At 39.5% G+C, this 18,919-nt stretch overlaps 1 protein-coding gene across 1 annotated transcript; it reads right to left on the bottom strand.

Moving 5' to 3' along the window:
- Positions 1–1,374: 1,374 nt before the first annotated feature.
- On the bottom strand, positions 1,375–14,859 carry LOC144022643 (basic helix-loop-helix transcription factor scleraxis-like). The gene is made up of 3 exons (XM_077527612.1): positions 14,471–14,859; positions 14,125–14,341; positions 1,375–1,874 (listed from the first exon to the last, which is right to left on the bottom strand). The coding sequence occupies exons 1-3, from the start codon at positions 14,857–14,859 to the stop codon at positions 1,836–1,838; spliced, it is 645 nt and encodes a 214-aa protein (XP_077383738.1). The 3' UTR covers positions 1,375–1,835.
- Positions 14,860–18,919: the final 4,060 nt, after the last annotated feature.

The following is an 18,919-nucleotide window of genomic DNA, read 5'->3' as shown; positions in this document are numbered from 1 at the left end:
CTTAACGTAGGAGCCAAGTTCCTTTCCAGCCCTGACGTATGCTCAGTCAAATCATTCTGATTTCATAGTAATATAGTAGTAGTGCCACGGGTTCAAAATAATTAAGCACAAATACTTTGTTACTATACATGAGTAGATTTGTCATGTATCTAGACCTAACTTTGCAATTGCCATTCTAACATTATTTTATGAATTTTCACCGACTACTTGGAAGTACTGAATATTTATATATAGTTGTTTTTTTTTAACAAACTTCGTTTTTGTGTCATTTGCTGTCAATCAAAGATGATTTTCTGCCACCAAATTGTCAGATGCGTAAATGTGCCTGGCACTTGTCAAACATGGGAACGCCCACCTTGGAGCAGAGCGGTCTGCCAAAATCCCAAACAGGCACAGCGAGGCTTTCCGCACTGTCTATGAGATTTCAGCGTATACTGTAGACAGGATGGATAGATAGATAGATAGATAGATAGATAGATAGATAGATAGATAGATAGATAGATAGATAGATAGATAGATAGATAGATAGATAGATAGATAGATAGATAGATAGATAGATAGATAGATAGATAGATAGAAAGAAAGAAAGAAAACAAGGTAACAAGTGTTGTGAACCTACACACCCTGGAAAGTCATCACCACTAGGCCAGTGGCCCTCCAGGGAAAAGGAAGGAAGAGCCAAGGAGGAGGCGGAGAGAGAAAGAGCATGTGGAGAGGTAAAGAAGAGGACAGCAAAGGGACACAGGCAGATGTCCAAGAAGCTATACCTGCAGATTCAATTCCACCTCATCCATCCCCGCTTTCCCCCCTCTTTTCGCATTCCTCTGTGCTCCTCTTCTCCGTCTCATCCTGTATCCTCCTGTCTCCCTCAGCTCTGATCTTGCTGCCCCCAAAGAGCAGAAAATGGAAAAGAGTGAGATGGGCGGGGGCAGCACGTTTGGTATAAGGTACAAGGAATGGAACCAGAAAATAAAAGTAGAATTCAGGTGCAAGCATCTGTAGCCGGCCAGAGCCAGAGTATTGCGCCTTTCTTTCTTTCTTTCTTTCTTTCTTTCTTTCTTTCTTTCTTTCTTTCTTTCTTTCTTTCTTTCTTTCAAAACGATTACTCATGTCCAATATATTGTTAATGTCTCCATATATTCACAATAAGATGTGATGAATCAGACGCATGACAAAGTTGTATTCCACCAAAATATGAATTAAATGTACTCTTGGATACAAAACAATTTATTGACCAACCCAGCACAACACAAAAATATATTCTCAGAAAACAAGAAAACCACAACAAGAGTTCCAGCATGTAACCACCATATAATGCCATAAATGTGTGACAAAAGGCAATATTTTGTGCAAGCGACTCTTAATTATTTTTAAAGAAATTGATATGCCTGTTAAATAACATAGTTTCATATAAAATGTTATGTCACATAAATATACATTTATATTACAGTTTACACAGCTTTTGATGAATACAAATTTGTCTTTCATAGGTTTGGGTGTTTTTGTGATCATGTGCCAAGTGCTCTTTTCACTCTGCGAATACAGTATTAAAGTCCCACAATTAAAGGGTCTTCATGGCTTTTATAGGCACGTCAAAGAGAGTCTTGAAATGCTGTTTTTCCAAAGTGAAAACACTCAAAAAGTTCCTTAAGTGCACTGGAGAAAAAGTTATACTAAGACTCATTTTGTAAAGTTTGTGTAGAAAATCCGATGAGAAGTGCTTGAAGTACTTGAAAAAATGTCTCAGAAATGTGGCACGTCTGATGAGTCCTCAAGTTGCTGTATTCAAAAACAATAAATCACTGAGAGCGTCGGCCTTTTTCTCCATTCGCCTGTTAACTTCGGATGGCCGTCTTTCTGTCTCTGTCTTTGTTCTGCAAGAGAAAGCAACTTTCAGATCATTGTGTACCCAAACCAAATACATGATGAAAACAAAGTGGAATTAAACAATCACTTTTTATCACCAGTTTTTTTTGTTAATTTTAAATATTTAAAATTCAAGGTAACTAGTATTCTAAGAATGAATCCCCCTATTTGATTTAGCAAAAGGAAAGTTATGTCTATTTATGCAGCATCTCATATTATTCACACTATTAATTTTGACCACCGATGATCCTTTAGCTTGAGAGCGGATGGTTAGCTGCATGCATTAAAGTAAAGCATTTAATAAATGTTAATAAATGTTTGAATGACATTCAGAATATTTGTTCTAGTCAAAATATTGCAGTCATTTTTCTTTCATTTTAAATTATGCAAGTAATTAACTGATTAGAAAAAGAGGAGGATGAGAATGTACAGTGGATCAAAAATGAAGGTGTCCACATAACATTAAATATAGAAAGAATTAATACATAACAAATGGTCTTCAAATTTAGTGGGCAAAATGTTGAGGAAAAAGCCTTTTTTATTATGTGATTAATCATGATTAATCAAAATTCTAAAATGTGATTAACCTGGTTTAAAAAATGTAATCATTTGACAGCTATAAACATATATATATATATATATATATATATATATATATATATATATATATATATATATAAACACATCTATTATGATAACAAGAAAAATGTAATAATACATCCATCCATCCATTTTCTTGACCGCTTATTCCTCACAAGGGTCGCGGGGGCTGCTGGCGCCTATCTCAGCTGGCTCTGGGCAGTAGGCGGGGGACACCCTGGACTGGTTGCCAACCAATCGCAGGGCAATGTAATAATACAGTGAAATCAAAAAATGCGGAAAAAACATTTAAACACGTCTACTTTACTGTCAAATTATGTTAATCTGGGTATCTAACATTATTTATGAATTACAAAAAGTGAAATAATGTGCAGAAAGAAATATATAAATCAAGTTTTCTGTGTTGCAAGAGGGGCCTCAGTGGCCTCCTTCCTCCCTCCTGTATCCATTTAAGAGCCCCTGTAGATCACGGCGGTAGCCAGCTAAGAGGCCTTTAAGGTTGCGACCATGGTCATTTTTCAACTTCGCAGGCTGTTGTTTGTATTATGTCAATGGAAAGAGTGATGTGTGATGTCACAAACACAGAAATCTGCTCATTTTCGCTTTCCCATTTATGTGCACGAATTATGGTTGCCCAAAGATTAACACATTATAAAAAACATATACATGTTGGTTGCTGTGAAATGTGAAACAGCATCAGTTTTGTATGTTCGTTTACATTCAAACATTGTCTTATGTCTGTTTTGTTTTTTGTTTTTTTTAAATAATCTATGTTTGTCATAATTTTTTAGTATCCAAATGTAGCAACTCTGTTCCAAATCCTCCGTTGAAAGTGCTGTAAGTTGATCTGATTGAAAGTTTACCTCACACTGTAAATGGCATCGTTTACTGCAGAATTAACTCGTCAAATGAGTAGCAGAGACTTCTGACTTTTAATTGAATGTGATTTCCGTCTGACATCATGAACTGGCATTTGACAGAAGAGTATTTATCTGTGGTATCAGAGCAGCGCACTCTTGATTTCCTGGCTGCTGGACTGCTTCTCTATCTGGCCAGGAAAATAACATCACTTTTTCCCTCCCCCTCACTTCTCGGCTACTATTAAACTTTCAAGTAACGCTCGAGGGATTTCAGCAAACGGACTACTGAGTGATACGCAACACATCATCCCCGCTTCGTTTATTGTTTTTTCAGGGCTGACGTTTCATAGATTAACTCACAGCTGACAAAAGATGTGCAGCCTTTCATAAACAAGAGAAATAAAATCCAGAGAAAGTTCATTTAATTAGGCTCTAAATGTGCTGACATAGTAGTAGCAGGATTAGAATATACTTTCTCTCAGGTGAAGTCAACGATGAAAAAGCGCTCTTTCTTCCTCCCGTCTGTCCTCTCCTGACTTGCCTCTCGGATAGTCTCGACTAACCGACTTCCCACTCATCAGCCCCAACACCTGTTCCACATTTCCTTCCAGACTGTGCAAAAGGTGTAGGTGTTTGGAAAGAAAAAAAAAAATCTGCTTGGCCGACATCAACAACGGTGGGTAAGTGATAGATATCAGGCCAGAATGAGGGGGTGAGATTATTGGATTAGGGCAGGAGTCTGTCCTCCCACTCACTAAGGTGATTTGAAATCAACAATCATTCATTCAGACAGCTGAAGACAGAAAATCAATTATGGGATTTGTATTATGTTATTGCTGCTTTGTTTACATAAATCTGACACAAATTCTAGAACAAGAATGTGATTAGTTCAGCCTCTGGGACAAGAACAATCCAAACCACAGAAGGTGCTCCTTGACCTTTTGTGTACATTGATCACCAGCAAAGACAGCATTATTGTCCAAAATGGAGGACTGCCACTGCGGTTTTGGTTACACAATGAAATATTTGCAAAGTGAACCATGAGAGGATATAATAATATTACAGTGATTAATAGACTAAAGGAACATTAAACCATAGTAATATTGTTGCCTAAACCACACAGCTCAAAAATACAATTTTATTGCGTTAATTAAGTAATATTTTAAGCCTGTTGGTACAATTCAAGAAAAATTCGGTGCAGGTGTTTTTTATGTTATGCTATTTTGTGACCTGATATTATGCCAGCAGTTTCACTTACTCAAATTGATTGAACACAATTGTAAGCAATTATTTCATGTAAAAATACCATAATGTTGTTTTTGTCATCAACTAGTATTGTTTTTTTTGTTTTTTTTTGTTTTTTGTGTTTTGTTTTTAGGCAACACTATTGCCATGGTTTAATGCTCCTTTATTTCATTAATCACACAAATCTTGAATTTTAAATGAGACAATTCAAAAACTGGGGGGGAAAAAAATCAAATATATGATGACTTGCCTAGTATCTGACCATGATTCGATTTGATAGGAATCTATAAGTTGATTATTGCAATTGTTTTTTTTAACTCAAATTTAGAAAATACAAAACAGTACATTTGTACATGTACACTGTCAGATTGGTATGAAAATGTATTTATTTATCTGAAAGTTCAGGCTTATAACTGTGAGCCACCGTATATAACAAACATTGCATTTTTTTTTTTTTTTTTTTTTTTTCAACGTCTTATCATCATTGGTCTTTTTTTTTGTGTGTGTGTGCGTGCGTTTGTGTGTGTGCGTTTGCGTGCGAACATTGCATTCTGTTTCATATTTGAACAGCAAATAAATAAAATATTAATGTTCCATTAATATAACATTCTTCCTTGTGTAAAGTGTGAAACCTAACCCTAAGTACATTTATTTTGTTGAATATTTCCATAAAAACAATATGTTTAAAAATTGATTCGGCTGCATATAGAATTGCTGTAATATTGCAATATATCACCAAATTGATTTTTTTTTAACACCCCTACATCGCAGTTAGCACAAATATAATATTCGGTTGGCCCATAATTGTACCTTTTAATTCTTTCTTGACTTTACTGATTGGCTTAGAAAATTTCACTGCGTCATAGTGTGGTGTTTGGGTCCATTTAACACCCACTTTAGTGACCAAATAAGTAGCTAGCTTGATAAAGGATTCAATTACTTCACCATCAACCAACTAAAATGTCACCAGACTGTGGAAAAATCATACGGTCCTCCAATTTGTATAATTAGGAATTTACTTCTGACCGCCATCACCTGCACTCGTGCCCCTCTGGGTGCTGAGCGACAGTGCCACAGCTGCTGCTGGCGGTGGAGGGCAGTCGAGCTGGGGTGTGACTAGTTCAGTTAAAAAAGGGAGAGGAGGGTGGAGGGGAACTTTAAGGCTGACTGGGTAGTCAAAACAATCTCTTGAAGACTAATTCCAGCACAGTCTCATGACATCCATCTCTCGCTCACCAAACACACACACACACGTTTCCCATCGGAGCCATTTGTCCGATACTAATAAGATTACCTGATAATGTTTACTTTAGATACGATATGATGATCTTAGCACACTGAGTCAGTATTATTGAGTGTTAATCTTAATGGGAAGACAGTAAACATTCACTTATCAAATACACAAGTGAACTTTCATTCAATCCAGGTCTTTTTTTTTCTGTGGATTTTCCATGCTCTCGGTCTAGTTCCTTGTGTTAATCCATCCTGTCAAATGCAAACATCTAATTTAGTTCCTGGCGGTAAAAAGAGAGGAATAACTGGTTGGAAAATATAGCTTCATTGGGCCCGGCTCTGTAAATCATATATGGAGATTGGTATTCAAGCATGAAATAAAAACTGCTCATATTCCTAGAGCTATAGTATGTAGTAGATAAATTAGCACTTGGAGTGTCCTATACACGCTGTAATTAGCTCCATAAAAGTTCATACATTTGACAGCAGATTAGATTAGAGGCTCACATTTAAATAGTGCAGTAAAGTTGACGTCGCAAGTGAACACACTAACTAAGCCTCACTCTGCCATTATGTGGCTTTGATACATTAGACACGCACTTCACACTCACTGTGGTTTGAAAATAAGCGTCTTCACAGTATCGAATCATGGTTGACCTGTATCGTTCCACCCCTAATATATATATATATATATATATATATATATATATATATATATATATATGTGCTGTCAAAATTACAGCATTAACATATTGATTAATTAAAAAATAGCACATTGATCATGTACGAACGCAGATTAACGCTAGAATTTTGACCACAGATGATCCTTTAGCTTGACAGTGAATGGTTATGTTTTTGTTTTTTGGTTGTATTTGTTGTTTTTACACAATCTTAAAGGAAATACCAATATGGCAGCAAAAAAAATTAAAATAAATACAACAAGTGAGTTAGAAAGCCATTATGAGCTTATCAAAGAGAAGAAGAATCTAACATTTACCCGTAGGCAGTATTGTGACCCGTTTTGGGATTTTTGGTGGTTCTGACCAAGTCATTTCAAAATAAGATACTGCCTACGGGCTACATAACAAAAATATACTACCAATGCTATGTATCGCCTCAACAAAGATATCTTCAGCATAAGTGAATTATTACTTTTGCAAAAATATTTCCATATCCATAGCAGCACACATATTAAATACAGTATATACAATTAATCAAGCTTCTGTAGCACCAAATTTCTTTTACATCGAAGCTTCCTTAAGTTTCATTTTATATTTAGAAACATAGATTCGGTTAATAAATGTGAATTTCCATCCATCCATTTTCTTGACCGCTTACTCCTCACAAGGGTCGCGGGAGTGCTGGAACCTATCTCAGCTGGCTTCAGGCAGTAGGCGGGGTACATCCTGAACTGGTTGTCAGCCAATCGCAGTAAGTGTGAATTTGTATTCCATAATTAGACCCCACGATATCTTAATAAAACTGACCTCGAGATGTGTGATACAATGGGAAGTGCAAATTGTTGACTTGTCTGGTTGAATAAGAATTAAATTAAGAATTACAAATTAAAAAAATCTGAAAACTTTGAGGCAAGTCTGAACCCATGCACATGTGTTTAAACATAACTACAGGCATTAAATTAAAACATTTAATAAATGTTTGCATATGATATTCAGAATATTTGTTTGTGCCAAAATATTGGGGCCATTTTTTTCCCCATTTTAAATTATGCAAGTAATTAACTGATTAGAAAAACACAAGGTTGAGACTGTGCAGTGAATCAAAACATGTTAAAGACGTCCTCATAACATTCATTAACTGTCGAAAGAATTAACACATAGCTGTTCTTCAAAGTTGCTAAAAACCTTTTTTAAATTAAGTGATTAACAATGATTAATCAAAATTCAAAATTCCAACATGTGACTAATCTGATATATATATTCCCCCGTCAATGAACATCAACCTACAGAAAGGTTTTCATGTTTCGATTAAAATAACTAGTTTTGTTTGGAGGTTATGCAGGAACAACCGTTTTCCCTTGAGACCGAATGACAACAAAACGATAGTTTTACTAATAGATTTTGTTAGTTATATGACCCAGCTTCATCTGTTGCTGTTAAATTGGGCTTTAACTGTTTCCATCTGTGCTGAGAACATACAGACAGGTCCACGCATGACGGCATCGAGTCGCACGCGCTGATCAAGGCGAACACACACACGTCAGTCGTGGGCAAGAATATATGTGAAAATTGCCCCTCCTATATTAGCCACCTTTGATGCACCTCATTAGCATCAGCTAAAATTAGAGACAAAGTGGCAACGGCAGCAGTATCAGCAAATGAGGGTAATTTAGTTTTCATCTATGACCGTGAAATGTCTACTTTCATGCACACAAGTGATGTCATACTTTTTTCCATCCAAAACAGACTAATAACCAAATGACTGTAAAAACCACAGTCATTAATGTGCTCCTAAAAGTGCTATCCATGCAGTTAGGCTCTCATCGACGCATGCTCCATTTGGCCTCCATAAAGAAGTAAAGTGGAGTTTAGGCAAAAAAAAAAAAAGCTAACTGTCCAAACTGTAGGACAAATGGCAGGCTGATTATCCCACTGAGTCTGTGGCTATTTCTCTCCCTTGTTTTCTCTCCCTGGCCATGTCTGTTTCCACAACTTCCTGCACGCCATTAGTTAGGACGTGTTGAAAGGGCTGTCGTGATGCAGGCCTCCTTAACTGAGCAATCATATAGGGGCTTTTGGATGTCTCGAAAGCAGCAATGAACTGCCGTCTGGCTCTGGAAGAAAAACGAGGAGACTTGGAATGACATGGTTTTGATCAAGTCTGTTGCGTGCTGCACACTGTGCCCAATGGGTGCGTGGTTAGGCCTGCATGTGTGTGTATGCATGTCGTAAGGGTGTGAGTGTGAGCGGGGAGGGAGTTTTTTTTTTTTAACAGAGCACTTTCCAGGCTTCTTTAACGTCACCATCAAAGCTTAACGTCAATGTGTTTCTAATAGCAGCAGCTGAATTAAACACGGGCTGTACGGGCCTCAGCGCAGGATAAATCATTTTCAGAACAATTAGCTCATTTGTTGCTCTGCTCTGCACCGACAATGATTTCCAGACTCAGAGAGCAAGTGTGTGGTGTGTGTGTGTGTGTGTGCCATACAAGCAAGTTACCTACTAAATTTCAGTGGCAGTGTCACCAAATACACATGCTTATATATATTAACTGGTATGGACAATAGTCACCCTGACTCCCCAAAACGATAGGCCTGATGCACAAACCCACAAAAAGAGATTTCCAGCTGTGCTGTCTTCCTGCTCAACCACACACAACAGATGGAGACTTTTACTGGAGCGCACATGTAATTAAAAAAATAATAATAAACAAATTTAGAAACAGTGTACATCACTTTGTTTTGTTTACAAGTTTCAGTAACAACATCCCTCTGACTAAATGAAAAATATCTTAAAATACAAGGCTATCAAACTTATTAAAGGAGTTGGATTTTTGTCACTTCAGAAGTTTCATAAATTATCTTTGTGACTGAATTTTGATTAATGGTATGGATATAAGGTTAACAATTTAAGGGGAAATGCCTGAATGGCAGATTGACTGATTGTCTCAGTGACTTGAAATTTTACTCTTCATGCTTTGGGCCAGAAAAAGTGGCCCAAATGTACAGGCAATAGGTCAAGTTTTTTTTTGTTTTTTTTTTAATATTTTGTATGACAATGATAAATTCAACTTAGTCGGTAATGTGAAATACAGTGGGCGGCTGCAATTTTTAAAAATTTTAAATGAATATCCCTTATAAAAAATAATAGAAATACAGTATGGTAGGCTTTCTTTTCGGTTATAGAAGAAGTTTTAAAAGAACTTAAACATTAATAACGGCAAAAAACAAAGCATGCCTTAACTTTAGTGACAATGAGTACTGCTTGGAATAGAAATTGGCATGAATGAAGCATTTCAGTTTGTAACATTATAAACTGACATACAAGAATAAAAAGCAGTTATTCAGTCATAATCATTGAAAAAATAAATAAATAAAACTGAGGACGAAGGGAGTTTTACTGCTAAACAAATGACTTCGCTTTTAAAGACAACCTGCTTTCGATGTACCTTCCCTTCTTTTTTTGTATTGTTGTAAAAGAATATTATACAGTATATGTTTATCATCTGTGCAATATTATATTGTGAATCACAACGTACAGTACACCCACTTCATTTCTAGCTCTCAGGTTTCCATCACATTTCTCCTTATGGTCACCTTTTCTGTGGTGGCCTTTGTGCAAGTATCACAAAAAAAAAAAAAGACTAAAAAGTAAATGTTGGAATTAATTATTTAAATGTGCACTAAACGACTCAAGAAGTGAGTATGACAGAAGACAGTGCAATTGGAAAATGTGATTGATGTGTTAGGTGAAAAAAGCAGAGAGACTGCTTCGATGAAACGTAACAACCACGTGAACTGAGGAAGAGTGCACTCAGTCAGGACACCAAGTTCCATTTTCCTTTCCCAATCGTTTCCCCTGTTATCACCCGCTCCGACTGCCGTGGAGCCCGCTTCCTTCTTTCGCTCTTCGACAAATAACAGAAGTCCATTTTGGCAGCTATAGTGGCTTCCAATATTTTCATTGCCGAGACATGGGTTCAGATGCAATTATAAGGTTCATCCATGTTCGTTTGCTGTACTGTATTATAAAGGAGAGCGTGAAATAATGCTGGGACCAAAAGCCCAGGGAATTGTTGTCAGCTAAAGAGGCCCACTCCAGTCATTAGTGTCACAAACTACATGCATCAACCCTCGATGTTGTAGTGGATGACAACATTACTGTTAATATGTGTACTTCTTTACTTTGAGTCATTTTAACTGACTGTAACTTAATGAAGTATCACATATTGATGAATGTGATAAAGGCGATTTTATGTTTTGGAAATCAAGTTAGGGTAGGTAATGAGTATCACTTTAATACATATAACGCCATTATTAGATACACAAAAATCTATACTTGATCAACAACACGTTTTTGCATTGTTGGAGTGACTGTAATATGACTGGAAGTGCTTCTAATTTTTTTTTGCACTTTTAATGTAGCCAAGTAAGATAAAATAATTTCAGATCTACTAAATTGTGCAAATTTGCACCACTGCAAAAAATAAAAATAGTAAATATTATTATTATTATTATTATTATTATTATTATTATTATTATTTTTACATATTAAACATTTGTAAATTAATACTTCCATGAAAGCAAAACTCTCACTCTCTTTGTGAAGGCCGAATTATAAAAAAACATATATTGGATCAATTGTGTACATTAGGTGTCGAGTGAATGTATATGAAAAATGTCTGCAATAATAAAAAAAAATATAAAAAAAATAAAAATAATAATAATAATAATAATAATAATAATAATAGCTTGGATTTACTATATCACATCTTTCAAGGGTACAAATTTTTCTATTGATAAGGGTTTTTTTTGGGGGGGGGGGGGGGGGTTGTTTGTTTTTTTAGAGAGAAACGAATCTAAAATGCAGTCCAACATTTCCAACATTTTACACCACATTACCTATAAAAACTCTACATCATATAACATATGAACACATTAACACTACCGTCACGCACGGCACCGCACCGTTGATTTGCGCATGCACTGAAAGCACAGACCGTCCTCAAGTCAAACGCTCTTCAACTTTCTGACTGACTTGATTTGAAAATCATAAGATGCTTAGTGATACTGTTTGACTCAAAGTCTGTAGGTGGTGTTAGTGAGCTATTATTTATTTATTTATTTATTTATTTATTTATACTGCAGCTACTGTTGCTGGGTCTCATGGGTCACTGCTTCCAGACTAAATGCGCAAAATAAAAAATCAATTCCTCAATCTGTACCAAAGGTAAATACATTATTTTGTGGCTATATGCAACACCCAACTGTAAAGTTTAGCATCATTTGTTAGCTGCTAATTAACTAACTCACCAACAAATGATAATCAAAAGATATCCTATCTCTATATGTCTGTCGGAGGAAATAACAGTGGTGGTGGAGGCAAGGCAACCATGAAAAAAATATCTATTGTAAATACTGTAACTGCTGAACTGTATAGTATTTGTAAGTATTCCTATACTTGAGTGTAATACTAGCTGGCACCACTACAGTGGCCTGCATGAACACACAAAATGCATGTCCAGCATACAAAAGGCTAATAGGAAACAGAAAAATGTGGCTGAGGCTGACGCCCTGGAGACACAGAAGTTTGAAACCAGTTTTCTACCCAGCATGCATTTTCAGCTCCATCATGCATCAGCAGTAGTGAGTTGACAGCAGCAGATAGTATTACACAGCTCCTACTGACAGCGCTGACCTCCATGCGGCTGATCGATATGGCGACGTGGGGGTGAGGGAGGCTTGGGGAACGGGCTTGAGGAAAGAAGTGAAATGGAGATGTGGGTGAGCGGTGGGCACGTGCCAATAAAGAGAAAGTGTGAAATAGACAGTGGAAGGTTGTAGATCAAGTAATGCAATGTCATTCTTAAGGAAAAATTGGCAACACAAATTGTTTTTGGTTGAGTGGTTGGTGCTTTGAAATCTGACAACTCAAATATCATGAAAAAAAGGTTGAACAAAAATGAAGTAGTAAAGATAGTCACATTATTTCATCAGGTTAAATTTCAAAGTACCATCGCCAATTACTGGCCTAGTACAGAGTTCAGTAGTTTTTTTTCTTTTTTTCTCAGGTTCGTGTAAACAGTAATTGTTTTGACAATTTAGTCTCACAAGACTTTTCACTTGCCTTAAGGTTAAGTGTTCTAATTGTTCTGAGATTATTTATAGGAAGTCTAGTGCTCTCCTCTATGTCTTTAACTCTTGTAGGTGTGGAGGAGGGGGAGACACACTGCTGAGATCCAGGTTATCCCTCAGCAAAAGGGTCTCTGGGTTTAGACAGTGAGGAGAGTATTGGCTTTCACACACTGCTAGGCCAAGGGGGGAGTCTGCCAGATGTCAACTCCTTCCTCATAAATCCTGCTAAATGGGCAATGTCCAGATTAGAGAGGCAAAGTTGAGTGGACATCACCTCTAGATCACTTTCGCTGCTGGAGGTGTATACAATTCAAGTTCAATGTTTTCACGTCTCTTTTCACCGCAGCACTTTGCTGACGCCAACAGTGCTCTCAATCTTATCATCCACTTCATGCTGTGCCTTAAATTTGAGTTTTAAATGTTAAGCTAAATGGAGCCGTATGAGAAAGTATGTGTTAAATATTGCATTTCTTTTGTGCAAGTCCTTGCTAGTCAAATTCTTCAGGATCTCAAGTCAGTCCTGATTAAAATGTTCACTTTTTTTTTCCAACAAATGTTTTAATACTAATTTAAACAAGTGTCATGATTTATGTTTGTTGATTTAGTTTTGGATTTTAGTTGTCATGTTTTCCTGGTGTCCGTTGTCATTGTCTGTCTTGTTACGTTTTTAATGTGGCCAACTGTGTTTGTCAACCTGGTCCATTGTGTCATCCAATCAGCTCCCTCAGCCACGTGTGTCGTGCCCAGTTCTCTCTTGTTGTCTTGTCTCTCTATTTATATGTTTCTTGCTTTCTTTCAATCCTCGGTGGTTCATTGTCCTGGTCACGTCGCCCTGTTTCGATGAAAGTCATGTCACTTCTTCTTCCTATTGTTTAGTTATTTGTGCACCCTGTTATGTTGGACTTTTGTTTATTCAGCATTAAAGTACCACATTTGCCTTTTTGTTATTTTGATTATTATTATTTTTTTGAGTGCAAACCTGCATCATCACCCTGCTTTGCTGCAATTGGGTCCTCAACCCCACACATAACATATATTCACTGATATGCCCTTTGTTAAACTACATGTCTGTGAGACTTTCCGTTTTTTTGATATATTCTTTAACTATGACTCACTTTTGTCAAATGTTTGTGCAATAGTTCTAGAAACCACCATGATCCTTCAAGCCACCTGCCTGGTTAAAATGTCAGTCCCAACAGTACAATTAAAAGCCCCAAAAGCAGACTTGAAAGAGTTTTGGCTTTTAATGTCCCTCGGGGCCACTCGAGTTTATAGGCTGCGTCACTGATCTCACATCAGCTTTTAAACACCGAAATGACCTGAAACCATTAACTGTTGTGACCAGATGCTCAACTTTTGTTGATTTAAAAAAAATGCTATTTTTATATAATTTCAAGTGCACTGTACTGTCAATTGTGTATTTTTGGCATTTTGCTCTGTATTTATAGAACAGGACAATGAAAGTTTCCGCACTTATTGATGCTATTTAGTTATTTTCCTGCTCACCATTTTTCTCTGGTTGCTGAGGCAGAACGTGCAAATGTGCTTGGGCTGGCCTGACTGGTCAGATCCTCGGTTGGGGGAGGAGTTGACGTGGAAGAACGGCGGCGACGGAGCGTGGCAGGGTTGTCCGTCATGAAGCCCCTCGCCCAGGAGCAAAACGTTCCCCAGATGACTGATGTAGCTGCTGGCCAAACGAAGCGTCTCGATCTTTGACAGTTTCCTAGCCATGGAATCAAAGTGACATTTATCACAGTGATGAAGCAAATCATGATATACAATGTTGTAATAAAATCAACTTATATTTGGGGGTTTGTCAATGTTGCTGACCCGAGGAGTTTGGTTTGCGTACCTGTCTGCAGGCTCAGTGGGGATGAGCGTGCGTAGCGCCGTGAACGCGGTGTTGACGGAGTTGGTTCGATCCCGCTCGCGAGCGTTGGCCGCTGTCCTCTGACGGATTTCAACAGGGGGAGATGAGCCCGAGGGTGCCAGCCTCTCTAGAACAGCCTCGACGGCTGCCGAGCCTGCTCCTCCCATGCACAGCTTTCTCTTCCTGCTCATCTTGATGTGAAAGGCCGAGGGGGACGCGGATGACAGGCGAAAGGCCGCAGAATTGGTGGAGCGCTCCTCCGAGCCTGAGCCTGAGCTGCCATTCTCATCATCATCTTCGGACAGGAGCGCAATGTCGCCGTACAAGAAGCGGCCTGCGGGAGACGCCGTGCGTAGCATTGCGAAGGTCATCTTGAAGTCAATCCCTGGAGCCTCTTTTGGACAGGTTTGTTTAAACAAATGACTCTGTAGACACCTAACTGGCTTAAAGTGGTCAACCAGGTGAGTAATGGGATAAATAATTTTGTTTTTTAACTTGTTCCTTGTAACAGCGGCGTGTTTGCCGAGTGATGCTAAATCTGCAGTGCAACAGGTGGCTGCAGCTTCCAGGATCCTCTTCTAATCTTCACATCCCAACAATCACAAGGTCAATGACTTAAATCCTCTGGAAGAAAGTTTAGTTTTAATGGCACACACACACGTGCGTTGTTGATTTGCTTCAAGCGACCTTGAAGCCAATTTGGCTCAATTTGTCTGCTTCAGTCCCAACTAAAAAAAAAAAATGACTCACCGCCTGTGGCAGCAGTTTGTTTCTCTGTCTTTCTCTTTGCCGCTGTGCTCCACGTGTGCCTGCTGTCTGAGTGTTTCCGTCTGCCTCAGGGTTTATAGCTGGTGGGAGGGCCGAAAGACTCCCCCGCTCCTCCTTCCAAGAGGCGCGGGTCCCTCTGCTGCCGTCTAGAAGTAGGCCAGAGAGACCGGAGGCAAACCATAGGCAGGAGTTTGTTTTGGCAGTACACCAGAAGCTTTCGGGGGGGATTCCACCCTTGAACACAAGCTGCATCGCTCTCGTTTGTTCTGCGGCTTTGGTGCCCACTGACGCTCATTTCTGTCAATGAGTGGAGAGACTACTTGGATAAAAAAAATATGTCTGCAATAAGACAGTGATGTGAAGCAAACAGTGGCTAGATGAAAGACTAACTGAGTAGAAGTTTGCATGTGACAAAGAAGATCAACACATACAAATCCGCAAAGTGTGTCTATATATATCTGCAAGCTCAGTCCAGCTCACCATGGTACGGTTTGGCACAGTTAACCGGATTTGCAGGCATTTTCACTGCTGGGTGTGTGCCATGACTGCAACATGATCCAGTGAATGTAGCCTAACCCAACATTAATCTCAGCAAAGAGAAATGTAACACGGCAAACAACCATAGAGGGCATACAGTATTTGGTGAGCTTTCCTTGTGTGGCATGTAGCTGTTTATGAGGGTACAATAAACATAAGAAGAAGTCACGCTTTAGTTGGGAGAAAAAAAAGCTTCTTTTGTATTCTTCACTTTCTGTTCAAGCCGAACCAGACTGCAATCGTCAAATTCTTGTCGTTATTCTAACTGTGCTTCCGTCATCGCTAAATTACAGCTGCTATTTTAGGACCGTCAGTACATATTTCACCGGTCAATCCGTCATCGTTATTATCGTGATGACAAGTGGTGATAATTGTTTTCAAATGAACAGTCTTTATTTTAGTGAAGTGACCAGGTGAAATGAAGGATTACAGTTCCTTCTTCTTGGGCTCCATCTTCTTCTTCTTCTGCTTCTTCTTCTGTTTTTTAACAAACAACTTTTGGTGCATAACCAACTCCTTCTGAAATGGAGCGTGAGTCTGTCAGCGAAACGGGAGTTGATCAGTTGATGCTGACCTGGTTATTGATGAAAACATTGACAACCAGAAAACCATTTCCGTCAATGTTTAGTTCGTCAATTTTTCGAACTTTCCCGTCATTCGTTATTCATCAAGGAAACGGGCAATATTGACGGAATGCCCACCTCTGGTTATAAATTAATTAGTGACAGCAGAAACTTAAGATATTGATTAATGCACCAAACTGAGCAGAAATGCTCATTGTCACCTTGCGAATGTGTTCAGCTTGATAACGATACTCCAAATGTTTTTTTAAATGTTGTTCATCCTCTTTTTTTTTCCTTTTTTTTTTTTGACAACCACAGAGTTTGAGTTGTGAAGCAAGAGTTTGCCTTTCCCCGTATCATCTTTTCCTCCCTCGACCTCCCCCCTCTGTGTTGTTTATGTCTCTGGACAGCAGCAGGCCTGGCGGCCAGCAGCCGCAGCCCTGGAAGCGGGCCATCAGTCGGGGCTTGTGGCTGAAGCCGGGAACTGGATAATTTTCCAGCAATGGCTAATAAAAGTGGTGATACTAGCAGACTTCTCAATCTGTCGATTTATGTGTATCTGCCTATCTGAACTCATTGCGATGTTCCAAATTGTGCAATTGGTTGCCTTGGTCATTTTTTATTTTTTTTTAACTATTCATTGTTCTTTCCTGTATGTGTATGGAATGTGTAAGTGTATGGATTTTTATCAACCATCACTATACAATTCATGACTTATTCCCAGGGAACTGACTGGACCTTGGGTATTTTTTTTCTGGTGTTCTAAAGTGTACCGTTCTCCTCAGTAGCCCAGTGCTGAAAGCTCTAAACTCAAGTGCCATTGCTGGTATGCCCCTTTTGTGTAAATTGGCAACAGCAAGTTATAGTTGAAAATTAATAGCACAATGAATAATCTGTCAGTTACATAATGTTGCAGTCAGCATTCATCACTCCTGCCTCTCCACTTCCACATGTACAGATTTGATCCTCTGCAGTGTCAGACCTCATGTTTGTGTTAAACCATTGACATACGCTCCATTTGAATACATCAGTTTGTATTGGAATACTGGAAAAATAATGTTGTAGGCAAATACATATATTCATATACGGTAGATTACGCCCTAAAAGTGGGTGGGACAAAATTGTATGAAATGTAGTCCTATAAAATACATTAAATCACCACTGAGTTTTTCAGGGGGTGAATTTTAGTGCAGAGATCATTTTTACATAATGTCTGAGTCTGGGGACTCTGAGGTGGGCTCTCCTATCTCTGGGGTCGAAATCACTGAGGTGGTTGGAAAGCTCCTCGGTGGCAGGGCCCCGGGGCTGGAGGAGATCTGCCAGGAGTTCCTAAAGACTCTGGATGTTGTGGGGCTGTTGTGGTTGACACACCTCTACATCGTGTGGACATCGGGGACAGTGGCTCCAGATTGGCAGACCTGGGTGATGGTCCCCCTTTTTAAGAAGGGGGACCGAAGGGTGCGTTCCAACTACAGAGGGATCAAACTCCTCAGCCTCCCTGGTAGGGTCTATTCAAGGGTGCTGGAGAGGAGGGTCCGTCGGGAAGTCGAATCTCGGATTCAGGAGGAGCAGTGCAGTTTTCGTCCTGGACGTGGAACAGTGGACCAGCTCTACACCCTCAGCAGGATCCTCGAGGGTGCGTGAGAGTTCACTCAACCAGTCCACGTGTGTTGTGGATTTGGAGAAGGTGTCGAGCGTGTTCCTTGGGGAGTCCTGTGGGGGGTGCTTCAGGAGTATGGGGTACCGACCCCCTTGATACGGGCTGTTCGGTTAGAGTTTGGTCCGCATTGCCGGCAGTGAGTCGGATTTGTTTCCAGTGAGGGTTGGACTCCACCAAGGCTGCCCTTTGTCACCGATTCTGTTCACAACTTTTATGGACATAATTTCTAGGGGCAGCCGAGGCGTTGAGGAGGTCCGGTTTGGTGGCCTCAGCATTGTACCTCTGCTTTTTGCAGATGTGCTGTGCAGTGCTGTTGGCTTCATCAAGCCGTGATCTCCAACTCTCACTGGAGTGGTTCGCAGCGGAGTGTGAAGAGGTTGGGATAAAGATCAGCACCTCCAAATCCGAGACCATAGTCCTCAGTCGGAAAAGGGTGGAGTGCCCTCTCAAGGTCGGGGATGAGTTCCTGCCCCAAGTGGAGGAGTTCAAGTATCTTGGTCTTGTTCACGAGTGAGGGCAGGATGGAGTAGGAGATCGGTAGGCGGATCGGTGCAGCGTCTGCATTGATGCGGACTCTGTATCGGTCCGATGTGGTGAAGAAAGAGCTAAGCCAAAAGGCGAAGCTCTCAATTTACCGGTTGATCTACGTTCCCACCCTCACCTATGGTCAGGAGCTGTGGGTCGTGACCGAAAGAACAAGATCCCGGATACAAGCGGCCGAAATGAGTTTCCTCCTCAGGGTGTCCGGGCTCTCCCTTAGAGATAGGGTGAGAAGCTCGGTCATCCGGGAGGGACTCAGCTGCTCATCCGCATTGAGAGGAGCCAGCTGAGGTGGCTCGAGCATCTGGTTCGGATGCCTCCTGGACGCCTTCCTGGAGAGGTGATCCGGGCATGTCCCACCGG

Source organism: Festucalex cinctus, chromosome 7 (genome assembly GCF_051991245.1).
Source record: "Festucalex cinctus isolate MCC-2025b chromosome 7, RoL_Fcin_1.0, whole genome shotgun sequence".
Lineage (NCBI taxonomy): Eukaryota > Metazoa > Chordata > Actinopteri > Syngnathiformes > Syngnathidae > Festucalex > Festucalex cinctus.
This window is presented reverse-complemented; position numbering and strand designations above follow the sequence as displayed.

Bases quoted from the DNA above. Each gene is read 5' to 3' on its own strand.
- LOC144022643 (XM_077527612.1), bottom strand. From the start codon at position 14,859: ATGACCTTCGCAATGCTACGCACGGCGTCTCCCGCAGGCCGCTTCTTG. The intron at 14,342-14,470 runs GTACGCAAACCA...TTCCATGGCTAG, and splicing joins CCCACTGAGCCTGCAGACAG to GAAACTGTCAAAGATCGAGA. The intron at 1,875-14,124 runs GTGAGCAGGAAA...TTTCTCTTGCAG, and splicing joins TCAGCAACCAGAGAAAAATG to AACAAAGACAGAGACAGAAA.